The sequence below is a fragment of the Notamacropus eugenii genome, chromosome 6 (genome assembly GCF_028372415.1).
Source record: "Notamacropus eugenii isolate mMacEug1 chromosome 6, mMacEug1.pri_v2, whole genome shotgun sequence".
Lineage (NCBI taxonomy): Eukaryota > Metazoa > Chordata > Mammalia > Diprotodontia > Macropodidae > Notamacropus > Notamacropus eugenii.
In genome coordinates, this window is record NC_092877.1 from 93,437,232 (window position 1) to 93,450,291 (window position 13,060).

The 13,060-nt window shown below is 35.3% G+C and overlaps 1 protein-coding gene across 9 annotated transcripts in view; it reads right to left on the reverse strand.

The window, feature by feature from the left end:
* The window catches only part of RFC1 (replication factor C subunit 1), a 97,031-nt gene that overhangs the window by 29,842 nt on the left and 54,129 nt on the right, over nucleotides 1-13,060 (reverse strand). For all 9 annotated transcript variants that reach the window (XR_011969551.1, XR_011969552.1, XM_072620507.1 and 6 more), the window contains 3 exons: nucleotides 7,766-7,841; nucleotides 5,455-5,756; nucleotides 2,703-2,810 (listed from right to left, as the gene is read on the reverse strand). Coding sequence is in view for 7 of the 9 variants with exons in the window: in XM_072620507.1 (XP_072476608.1) it covers nucleotides 2,703-2,810; nucleotides 5,455-5,756; nucleotides 7,766-7,841 (486 nt within the window). In the remaining 2 variants the exon portion in view is untranslated. The remainder of the gene's footprint in view (nucleotides 1-2,702; nucleotides 2,811-5,454; nucleotides 5,757-7,765; nucleotides 7,842-13,060) is intronic.

Genomic DNA, 13,060 nt, shown 5'->3' on the forward strand with positions numbered 1-13,060 from the left:
CCTAATTTCCCCTCACTCCTTCCAGCTACTAGTGCCTTCCTCCACTACTCCTAAAAAAAACTATCTAGTAATTATTTTGCATAATATATTTATGTGTTTATAATATATTTCCATTAGAAAAACGTAAGCTCTTTGAGAGCAAGGACCATTTCATTTTTGTCTTAATATACTTAGTCCCTAGCACTGTACCTGGCACACAGCAGGCACTTAATAAATGTCAGCTGACTGATATAAGAAGAAAAGCAGTGATCACCAAGACCCAGCATAGTTTATCAAGAACAGGTCACATCAGACTAACTTCATTACCTTTGTAACAGTTACCTGTCAGATCAAGGGGATACTATGGACTAATATACTTAAATCAAACCAAAGAATTTCATAGTCTGTCTTAATGATATGCTAGTAGACTAAATGGGGTGTTGTGGATTAATAATCAACCTAATGGTATACACACAGGAATCTGTTTTACCCATTTTATCTAGCTTCCCTCATTTGACAAAACAGGGAAGTTTTTCCTGAAAGATAACAAAGCCATCCCTGGAATTTGATTGGCCCCTGCCTCACTTGACACAGAGCTCCAGGTAATCAAAGAGCATAAAAACATGGAGTCAAGGACCCTCTAACTTTGTTGATTTTTTTAATACCACAAGTCATCATAAAGACATGTTTTCATATGAGTGTGTGCATGTGGAAAAACAAAGTGTCACCATATGCTTGTTGTATGTCCTTGATGTATTATAGCAAAGTAAATCACCTTTTATTAACTGTTCAATGATCTGCAAATACCTCATTGTATCCAAACAATGAACATAAACAGGGGTAAGCCCATCCTTAATAGGTTTAAATGAAAGCATGGACAGAACACATTAAATTTACAATTAATCCAAAACTGAAAGAGTTAGCAAATACATCTAAAGAAAGCCAAAAATCATAAGAAGTCTAGATAAGCCAGAATTTTGGCTGGAGATTAAATTTAACAGGGATTAAGTCCTACATTTAAGTTCAAAACTGCTCAAGTGCAGAATGGAAGATGTATGACTATACAACATGTATATACATGTATACAACATGTATGTATGTGGGTAGGAAAAAAGATCTTTAAGTTTTAATGGGCTGCAAGTTCACCACAAGTCAATATGACAAAGACAATAATATGACAAAAAAATAAAAGGCAATTTAGACTCCACTGACAAAGAAATAATATCCAGAAAGAAGGAGGTTACATTATTATATTCTAGCCCTGATGAAGTAACTGAAATAACATGATCAATTCTGGGTACAATATTTTAGGATGGATGTTAACAAAATAAAATGAGTTTTGAACCTGAATGGTTCAGAATGACCTGAATGGTGAAGAGCCTAGAAACCATGCTATCCAAGCATCAACTAAAGGATCTGGGAATATTTAGTCCAGAGAAGACTTATAGGGGAACACGATAGGTGTTATAAGGGCAGCTGTAAGGAAAAGAGATCAGACTTATCCTTTTTGACTCCAGAGAGATAGTACAAAAGTTGCAAAGGGCCATATTCCAGTTCAGAGTAAGGAAAAACTTCTTAAAAAGCACAAATATTCAAAAGCTGAATGGGATGTTTCAAGAGATAGTGAGTTCCCAATCATAAGAGATATTCAAGTAGGGACTGGATGACCACTTGTCAGTGATGTTATAGAAGAGATTCCAGCTAAGGTACACGTTCAACTGAATAACAGGCTCTTAACCTTTTTGTGTCATGGCCCCCTTTTGCAATTTGGTAAGTCCTATAGACTGTACTGACAATGTATTTTTGTTTATTGTTAATGTAATTTTGCTTCTTAATGGGAAGATCTTTCCCACCCATTAATAGGTCCATGGGACCTGCTTAAGTCACATGGAAGCCTGAGTCACATGAGTCTAAGTCACATGGAGCAGGAAGGGATAGAGCTAGGGCAGAGCTGAGAGGAAGTTAGTCAGAGAGCAATCAGAGCTGGGAAAGGTAGCCGGCTAGCATAAGTGAGAGAGCTTGTGATTTGTTTAAGGTAGCTGGTTTGAGGGAAGTCTAACAGAGGAAAGGCTTGGGGCTGGTGTTGCTCCCTGCATTATTATTGTGTATAGATGTCTTTGTTACTATGATGGATTCAGCTTTCTGGTGTCTGAATAAATGTTTTGGTTCTGTCTTCCATGTGGAGAGTCTGTTGTATTTCAAGATTCAGAACTGCTGACCCTAGGTACTGTGAAAATCATATTGGCGCTATACACACCCTTTCTCAGAATAATGTTTTTTAAAGGCATAAAATACACATAATTACAAAGGAAAACAATTATACTGAAACAGTTACCTAAATATCTTTTAAAAACAAGTTCACGAAACCAAAATTAAGAACCCTCTAGAAAAGATGATCGCTAATAAACTTTCCACTATGGAAAGCTCTGAGATTTTTTAAAGTTCATTTAATTAATTCAAAGTAACTGGATGAGCCTCTACTAAAGATTAAGACACATTTCTAATGTAAAAAAAAAAAAAAATCCAACAATCATTACATTTTCAGTAGAAAAAGGAATTAGAAAAAAATCTAAACTTATAACTAATCACTGTATATGTTATATACATGTTCAAGTAATATACATATACCTTGCACATAATTCTAATAAATTCTTATTCTATTTAATTGAACAAGTACACAGATATAAAGGACATATTTTATTTACAACCACACTGTTACTTACTTTTGGAATCTCCTTTGAGCCTAGAGCTTTGGGACCCTCTCGATTCAGGTAGCTTCTATAAGCCTGGTAATTAGTGCGTTTCTTTTCAGTATCATCAGGACTTACAGACTTTGGGATTGCAATAGGAAAAAAAAGGAAAAACCAATTAGAAGGAAATGCTCATGTTCATGTTTTAATTTGTTCAGTATGGAAGCTCAAAAGAGAACAGAAATACAGGTATAAATCTAGGAGTCACCTGTAAAGAGGCTGAAGTTTTAAAAGTGGATGAGACAGGCCTAGAGCAAACAACGAGAGGAGGGCTGAGGGGCAGAATCTTGGGGGCCCTCAAGGGTTTGGAAGTAAGTGGGGTCAAAAAAAGAAAAAGAAAAGGTTTAGTCAGAAAGGTAAAAAGACAAAGTTAGTGGGATGCCATGAAAGTCAAAAAAATAGCAGGCATAAATAGAGAGAGATTTACTCCTAACTAAAGAATCAGAGAAGGCTTGCCTCATGGAAGAAGTGACTTGGAATTATACATTAAAGAATTAGGGTGGAGAAATACATTTAATATGATTGCACATGTATAATCTATATCAGATTGCTTGCTGTCTTGGAGATGGGAAGGGGAGGGGAAAAATTTGGAAATCAAGATCTTATAAAAAGATAAATGTTGAAAACTAAAAAATATATATATTCAGAAAATGCCCTCAGAGCTGAATTAGGAGACTTTTAAGAGATTGGAAAATGGAGGAGGGGTGGAAATTTCTAAGCATAGAGGACAAGGGAATAAAGTCAGAGGCAGGGAAGCCTGGGCATCATCAGGAGATGCTAAGCAGTTCAGTTTGCCAGAAGTATCCGTACTTTGCTTTTACCCCTGCCTATATACTACGAGTCCACTTTTATCGTACCTTACCTGCTGCAACCTGACTTCTGTCTCAGACATTCTAATAAAACACTTTCTCAAAATCACCAACGACCTCCTAACTGCCCATTACAATGGCCTTTTTTTAGTCCTTACTCTTCTGGACCTCTCTGCAGCCTGTCATGATTCTATGGACAACTCCTTTCTGAAGGATCTTTCCTTCCTCAAACCTTGCATAGTACTCCTCTATTTCAACTTCTTTATCCTGCATTATAAGTGCTACAATTATATATATATGTACAGTTATATATCGGTTTACATATCATACTCCCACCCCTCTACAGAGTGTAAGATCCATAAACATATGGACCAAGGATATAATATTATTACTATTATCTCCTCCAACACTAGGCATAGTGCTTTGCATATAATAGGTGTCTAATAAATTATACTTGATATGAATGAACTTGGTCACAGAAACTTATTTGCTAAACACAGAGTTAATAAATTTAAAAGAAAATATAAAACCTTAAGAATTCAAAGGGCCTGGCACATTTTAAAAAGCAAAGACCTCTACATTTAACCAAAATTATAAATCTATATTCATCTTATATTTGGTCCTTGAACATTAAAAACCTCTAACTTAGAGAAACATCACATTCTTAAAGCTGGACCTAACAAGGTGCAAGCTCACCCTAGAAAATAAATATTCTCTGAGGTTAAAAGGAGGATTAACAGCCAACAAGAAGGTGGCAGAAGAAAGAAGAGAGGTGCTCCTGGTACCATGTGATCCATTCACCACAAAATGACATATTCCACTAGAACAAATGCTCTAATCATCATTCAGTTTCCAAGCCCATAAATCACATTTAAATCATAACAGAGGTGATCTATATTTAATCCCATGTCCCTCCCTCCTCAAATGATCTCCTGTATTTTTATTTCTAGTCATCACCAAAGCCTTTATGGAAATATGTGAGATATAAATCATAAATAAAATATTTAATCTATAACAGAGTTGAACTTTTAAGACTATAAAATAACTACATCACTATTTCTGTATCTAGGTCTTGAAGCTCTAAGAATCAAAGCTATGCAACTATGAAAACATTCAGAAAAATAAGGGTCATGGTATAGACACTCCAACATTCTTAAGAACAGACATGCCTCTACTCCAAGTAGTTTAGCTTTCCTGGAGAAGTAGCCCAGGCTGCACCAGATAAATGAAAAATAATCTTATAAAAAAGTTAATTTTTATTCTAACATACTTAGCAACTGCTAGAACTAGAAGCACTTTAAAAATATCATTTCAGTTTTTAAACTAAAAATTATAATGGTGAGAATTTTCAAGTAGCAAATATTTTTATTTCAATTTCAAATGATGAAGCATGAATGAATGAAGAATTCTTTTTTCTTCCTAAAAATAAGGTGGTTTGACAATGTAGATTCAAAGATACTATATGATTCCCAAATACAAAAATAAAAATTCACAGGATAGTTGTATTACTCACATATTCTTAGAATTCCTTATGTCCAAAAAGTCTCTAAAGATTAAATAATGAAGTCCCTTCAATGACCAATAAGAACACTGAGAGCTAGATAACAACTGTCCAAAATCAAAAAGGTACTCATGGAACTACACTCCTGGGTCCAGTGTTCATATCATTATACTCCACTAACTCTAACAGATTTTCCTTAGGAAATTTTTGGTATCTTGATATTGTACATAAAAAGTAGTATTGCTGTCACCAAATTTGGGAAATATTTTAAGAATGATGTATTAATTTGAAATTTGCTTGTTATTTAGGCTTCCATCTCTGTAGATAGAAAAGTTCATTAAAAACTACTCTTGGAATAAAACACAAAGTATTCAAAACTCCGTAACAATCATGCCAACTTTTTCAAACTTCCCACCTCTGTTTTGGATGGAGAGATTTTGTTTTTCTTAGGAGATTTTCTCTCTTCTTTTACTACAACTTCATTTTCTTTTTTTCCCGACTCTGCAGATTTCCTCTTCTGGAAACTACTCTCCTCCCTTTTTTTCAGGAGTGCCAGCTTAGAGCTCACTTTCAACGCAGAGGGCTCTTCTTCTATTTTGTCAGGTACTTTATGAGGGGATGACTTTGAATGTGACAGAGAACCTCTTGAATCTTCACTTTTGGTTTGCTTGTTCAAATTGTAATTCTTGCTTTCATGTGAAAAATCTGATGTTTTTACTGAAAAAAAAGAGCAAAAAAAATTGCAGACTTGAAGGAACTATTCTGGACAATGGTCTCCAACATTCAATAGCTTCATGTTCAAACTCTCATTGTTAAGCTACTACTTTGAGCAACTCCCACTGCTTCTGAAATCAAATCCCAAACATCCACGTGAACAAAGACTCATATCTTTTGCTGTGTTTAATTAATTAGCTAACCCTAATGAATTTCACTGTACCAGGACTTCACAAAATTTACAAGGCTCTTCAAATGTACAGGTTTTTCTATACACAATTTAAATAACAATAAATAACACGATTATATATAATACATATATTAGATTCACATTTTTCCTTACTTAACTAGATCAACAATATTTCTTTTCTTAATTTAAATTGATACATTTGTTTTGGCATAACAGATACTTACCAACAAATATTCAACCGCACCAAAATATAGTTTCCCAAAAGTTATACACAGTTATCTAATAGTACATCACTTTTCATTCTTGTATTTGTTAACAAAAAAGAAGACTCTCCAATGGCATGATTTTTAAAACTGGGATGCTGATACTGTGGTGTCAGACCTAAGGTTTCATTGGTACAAGAACTCCTTGACAAGGAAGCTCCCTCTACCAATGCATATTAGCACCTATTCCACAACTTATACGCTTAGGGAACTGCCTGAGACATTTTGGTTAAATGACTTGCCTAAAGTAACACAGTGACTAGTGAGACCTGAATTCAAATCTTCCTGATTCTGAGACCAACCACCTATCACTACACTTAGAAGAAAACTCAAAAACAAACTCCTGCAGGTGGCATCCTGACTTAGAAAACCATAAATTCACACTATCTAAATTGTACTCTAGTTTTATTTATTTAATTAAACATTTCCCAATGACATGTGAATCTGGTTTGAGCCATTTAGGAGTGCTGTCAATCTCAAGTCTGACAGCTCTGAATTTACACCAAAGCTACTTTTTACTCTATACTTTTAATGAATCCAGCTCACTACAGGAAAAAGCTCAAGAAGATTTTTATCTAGAGATCTGGGTTCCAAGCTTGAACAGATATTCCATGCATCACTGTCATCTAGCAAGGCTAATCTGAAATTCTCTATTAGGAGAAAAAGTAAAAAAATGAGGCCTCAAAGTAGATAATACATGGTTTTTTAGATTATCTTACCAACACAATCACTTTGTCACATCAAAATAATTGACGGTAAAATATATTAGAAACCAAAATTCTTAGAGACATAAGATGTAAAAGAAAGAATGCTGGGGTTCAATGCCCAACAACTTTTGAAATTCTGGAGAGGCCACTAATTTGGATGTGGTTTGGTGTAAGTGAGCCTCAGGTGATATGGTTGGATTCAATCACCCCTAAGGGCCCTTCCAAACACTTATGTCTGATTCTATGAAATGGCATAGGTAGATGGAAAGAGAATTAATTATACAATTTGAATTAAATGAAATATATGGTCTAGCATCTGATTCCTGTTTCTATGAATCAATCTGAGGACAATTCACAGGACTGCTTCAGATTATGTACATTATGAAATAATTTTAGGTAACATTAAAAGGATCATAAAATCACAGGCTCTGAAAAGATCTTGGAAGTTTATCTAGCCTAATCTCCTAATTTTACAGATGAACATACTTCAGTCCAAAAATGGAAAAGTGATTTAGTCAAAGCCACATGTTTTAAATGGTAGAATATCAACCTAAGTATTCTGGGTTAAAATGATATATAAATTCTATGTTAAACTCTTCATATATTAAAAGTCTTTATTGTATTCAGGAATTTTCTTATTACTAATATGCTAACAACATATGGACCAAGCTAGAAGCTTCCAAGTCATCTCTGATATCAATCACCAAAGTACACACCACTCTAATAAATCTAAGAAATGATTCAATACAAAAAGCACAAGATAGTTTCTTAATGAGATTTTTTAAACAATATGCTATTTTTTTCTTCCATAAGACAAGTTTGTCAGTTTCCTTTTTCTCCTAATATTATTACCTTTATGCTTTTCTGATTTGCTTGAATTAATTCGGTCAGATGAAAATGTCTCTCTCTCTTCTGAATTTCTTCGGGCCTAAGCAAATGCACAAAGAGTAAAATGCACATGCAAACTAAGAAGCTAATATTTTTAGCACTTTAAAAAACATATTACCACCAAATAAATCTGCAAGTACTTTTGAAAAATTATCTTATTCTGTATATCAACAGGTCTCGGATTTCCCTCGCAGTTACTTGATCAAAAATCTCAAGGCATTTTATGATGCAAGCAGAAACAAAATAAAAAATAACTTAAATAAAGACACCACCCTTGAACTCTAAGTCAAGATCTAAACAGAAGCACTTCTTCAAAAAATGCACCACCCTTTCAAAAAACAAAAAAACTAGATTTCTCAAGGTAGTTACCTTTAAAAGATGCTCAACTAAAATGATCAAATATTGAAAATTATTCTAATAAAATTCCTGATTCATCAGAAATAAGTTTGGGCTTTATATAGCACAATGGACTGATCTTTTAGATAAAAGAATATTAACTACTTTATGCATCTCACATAGAATTCTAAGGCTTGAGACCTTAGGGGAATAAAGAATTTGCTGTAATTATATGATTAGAATGTAATCAAAACTGAAATTTGTTCTCCCTGACAGTATTGTGCATAAAGCTCTTATTATATCCTTTCAGAAAGGATATTAAAGAACATTCATGCTACTGAGATATTAATTATTGAGTTATTAATTAGCATGGCAAAATTTAGCAAGAATTTTTAGAGTAAAGTTCCCAAACTTTACCTGAGAAATCTCTCTTAGTAGATGCTGATGAAATTTCCCAAATACTATATAATTTTTTAAATATTAGATTTCTCAAAAATTTTATGTGGAAGAGCTTTGACTTTAGTTGCATCAACTTTCTAAAAACAAAAAACATTTCTAAAATACTTCCACAAAAGACTTAATAATGACAGTAGCAGTAGTAGTAATAATAAAAATAATAGCTTCTTTCCATAGGAGTTATGAGGACTACCATCAAGAAAATGCTAGGCAGGATCAAAACTAGGCGGGGCATGTTGTCACTGAGAAAAGATTCCTATTTCTTACTGGAAAGAGCATTAATGTAGAAAGAGATTTTTTCAAAGGCATTACACTTACTCCTAACACATATACGACAAGATACATGACTAATATTTCTATGTACTGTTCAGTTTTTACAATATAAAGCTGGTACATCAATGTCCTCAACACACACCCTACAATTGTACAGACCCACATCTTTCCCTCCTGCACAATGCTTCCCTACACTCTTCTATAAATCCTCTAAAAAGGAATTCAACTAAGAGTGGAGGACCTTCCTCAAAATCTCCTAATATGAAATGGATAAGAGTGGAGTACAGGGGCTAACCACTACTTTTCTATATGACCAGGTTACATCCTTAGCTAATTAAGTATTTTTTTGATGATATCCTTTACAAAGCTCCTTCTATGCAACTCTTATTGTAGCTAACTCACACCCACTATATACCTATCACTACATACCTATCACATAAACTGTGGTATCCCATGACTCACACTCAGACTATATCACTGGAAGGATATTAATGGCAAAAGGAGGGACATTTACTTCAAAGAAAAGCTTAGGATCTTCAGAAACACTATTCAATTTCCCAAGGCAATCCAACTCACTCACTTCCTGTTTATTTAAGAGCCCAGCTCACTGTGCATTTCTAGTGACTGAGATACATGCAATGAAAAAAAATCACTTTATGAGTTGAAATTCAACTGCATATCAGAGTCTGGATAATAGTCATTCTTCATTCAATTATTTTTTTTGTGGGTAGATAGCTAGGTAAAAATTCTTAGTGGTTAAGAATTTCACTTAAGAGAGGGGCGAAGCCAAGATGACAGAGTAGAAAGACACATATACTCTAGCTCTTCCCCCACAGCCCATAAAATACCTGTAAAAAAATGATGCAACAAATTCTAGAGCAGCAGAAGCCACAGAATGACAGAGTGAAAGAGATCTCCACCCAAAGGAAACCCGGAAGGCCAACAGGAAAGCTCTATCCCATGGGACACTGAGCAGAGCGGAGCCAAACCCTGGCGCAGGACCAGGAGGAACAGGATCTGGCCTCTGGGGCAGAATCCTCAACAGGGAGGGTCTCAGACCTCTCAAGCCACAAGCACCAAAGAAAGTTTCAAAGGTCAGTGAGAGGGCATTCCCAGCTGGGCGAGAGGTGAGCAGGGTCTCCCCCAGCACTGGCCCCAGGGAGCAGCTGCAGCAGCAGCAGTGGGGAGCAGTTTCCATTGTGAGAGCAGCTCAGCTTAAAACACCTGGGAAAATTGAGCAGCTGATCTGAATCTCAGTCCTTAGCATGGTCCTGGGGTGAGCAGGAATACTAGGACCCTCCTCTTGACAAAGGATTCAGAAGTCAAGTAACTGGCTGGGAAAAAGTCCAAAAGAGGGTAAAAAAATGAGACCATAGAAGGTTACTTTCTTGGTGAACAGGTATTTCCTTCCATCCTTTAGGATGAGGAAGAACAATGAATACTGTCAGAGGAACTCAAGGCTTCTGCATCCAGTACCTCCAAAATGAATATGCAATGGGCTCAGGCCATGGAAGAGCTTGAAAAGCAAGTCAACAGCTTGCTTTTCAACAGATAAAGGAGACCCAAAAAAAGGATAAAGAAAATAATACCTTTAAAAATAGGCTAACTCAATTGGAAAAAGGGGTCCAAAAAGCCAACAAGGAGAAAGCTTTACAAAGCAGAATTAGCCAAATGGAAAAGGAGGTTCAAAAACTCACTGAAGAAAATAGTTCTTTCAAAATGAGAGTGGAGTTCAGGGATGCTAATGACCACATGATAAACCAAGAAGTTACAAAACAAAACCAAAAGAATAAAAAATAGACAATAATGTGAAATATCTCACTGGAAAAACAACTGACCTGGAAAATAGATCAAGGACAGACAAATTAAAAATTATGGGACTACCTAAAAGCCATGATCAGAAAAAGACACTAGACATTATCTTTCATGAAATTATCAAGGACAACTGCCCTGTTATTATAGAACCAGAGAGCAAAATAAATATTGAAAGAATCCACCAATCACCTCCTGAAAGAGACCGCAAAACAGAAACTCCAAGGAATATTGTGGACAAATTCCAGAGTTCCCAGGTCAAGGAGAAAATATTGCAAGCAGCTAGAAAGAAACAATTTGAGTATTGTGGAAATACAATCAGGAAAACACAACATCTGGCAGCTTCTACATTAAGGGATTGAAGGGCTTGGAATAGGATGTTCCAGAAGTCAAAGGAACTGGGATTAAAGCCAAGCATCACCTACCCAGAAAAACTGAGTATAATACTTCAGGGGAAATAACAGACATTCAATGAAATAGGGGCCTTTCAAGCATTCTTGCTGAAAAAAAAAATTTGACTTTCAAACACAAGAATCAAGAGAAACATGAAAAGGTAAACAGGATAGAGAAATCATAAAGGACTTTCTAAAGCTGAACTGTTTACATTCCTATATGGAAAGATAATATTTGTAACTCTTGAGACTTTTCTCAGTATTTGAATAGGTGGAGGGATTATACACACATACATACACACACACACACACACACAGCACAGGTTGAGCTGAATCAGAAGGGATGATATCTATAAAAATATAAAATTAATAGGTGCGAGAGGGATATATTGGGAGGAGAAAGGAAGAAATAGAATGGGGCAAATTATCACTCATGAAAGAGATAAGAAAAATCTTTTTCAATAGAGGAAAAAAGGGAGGAGGTGAGAGGAAAAAAGTGAAGCTTACCTCTTCACATATGGCTTAAGGAGGGAATAACATGCTCACTCAATTTGATATGGAAATCTATCTTACACTACAGGAAAGTAGGGGAGAAGGGGACAAGTGGGGTGAGGGGGATGATAGAAGGGAGGGCAAATGAAGGGAGTAACTAGAAGTAAACTTTTTTGGGAAGGGACAAGGTCAAATGAGAGACAGGGTAGGATGGAGGGAAATATAGTTGGTCTTACACAACATGATTATTATGGAAGTCTTTTGCAAAATGACACATATATAGCCTGTATTGAATGGCTTGCCTTATCAGTGGGGATGGGTAGGGAGGGAGGAAGGAAGAGAAGTTGGAATTCAAAGTATTAGAAACGAATGTTGAGAATTGTTATTGCATATAACTGGGAAATAAGAATTACAGGTAATGGGGTATAAAAATCAATCTTGTCCTACAAGAAAAGAAAGAAGATGGGGATAAAGGAAGGGTGGGGTGTGACAGAAGGGAGGGCACATTGAGGGAAGGGGTAATCAGAATGCAAGGTGTTATGGGGTGGGGAGGAGAGATGGGGAGAAAAACTGTTAACTCAAAATTTTGTGGAAATGAATGTCGTAATCTAAAAATAAATAAATGAATTTTTAGAGGAAGGGGCTTTAATTTTTAAAAGGGACTTAAGAGACACTATAATTTTCTAGGGCTCAATGAAGGCAGCAAAATGTCATCCATGAATAGAAATACCTGGATGACCTCACCATCTGCTGATTTGGATTCTATGTTGAGGATCCTGTTCTCAAAGATAGGGGCAATAAGCCTTTCTTGAGCAGACAACTCCCTCTTTACGTCTCACTTCATATTAATAATCAGATGGTGAGTAGACAAAGTTATTTCTCTTACATATGACATATGCATTGAAAACACCTTGTTGGAGGTGAGGCTTTAAGCTAGTATGTGCTTAACTAAATCAAATACATTTTTAGAGGGAACAAAAAATAAATATAGTGAGATCTTTTGCTCCTTATGCCTTTCAGTCTGCTGCATGACTATAAAGTTGTGGCCTGCTACAGATATCTTGTTAGTAAATGCCTGTTTTATTCTCAAACTTTTATAAAGGATGACTCTAATATATGTGTAAATAATTCTCAAAAAGACTTGGTAAAAGTGAGAAAGTACAGATCAAATGACATTTTCTTACTCACTATTTATGGATAATAATCAGATTTATGATCTCTCACCATGCATTTCATATTGTCCCCTTCCGCTATCTTAAGAATTGATCTTTAAATTTATGCATGGTCTAACAAAGACTTTCTCTGTGAATACCTGGTCCAATCCACCTACGTTTTCCATCTCATTTAGCTTTGGTGCAATTTCTACTTTCATGTTCAACATGCACAATGGAAACTGTAAATTTAAGACTCCAAATGCTGTAGTGCCATTGACATTAATGGATAAGAGTTTCTTATAATAATATTTGCAAATCTATTCAATATTTCATGCTTCAACATC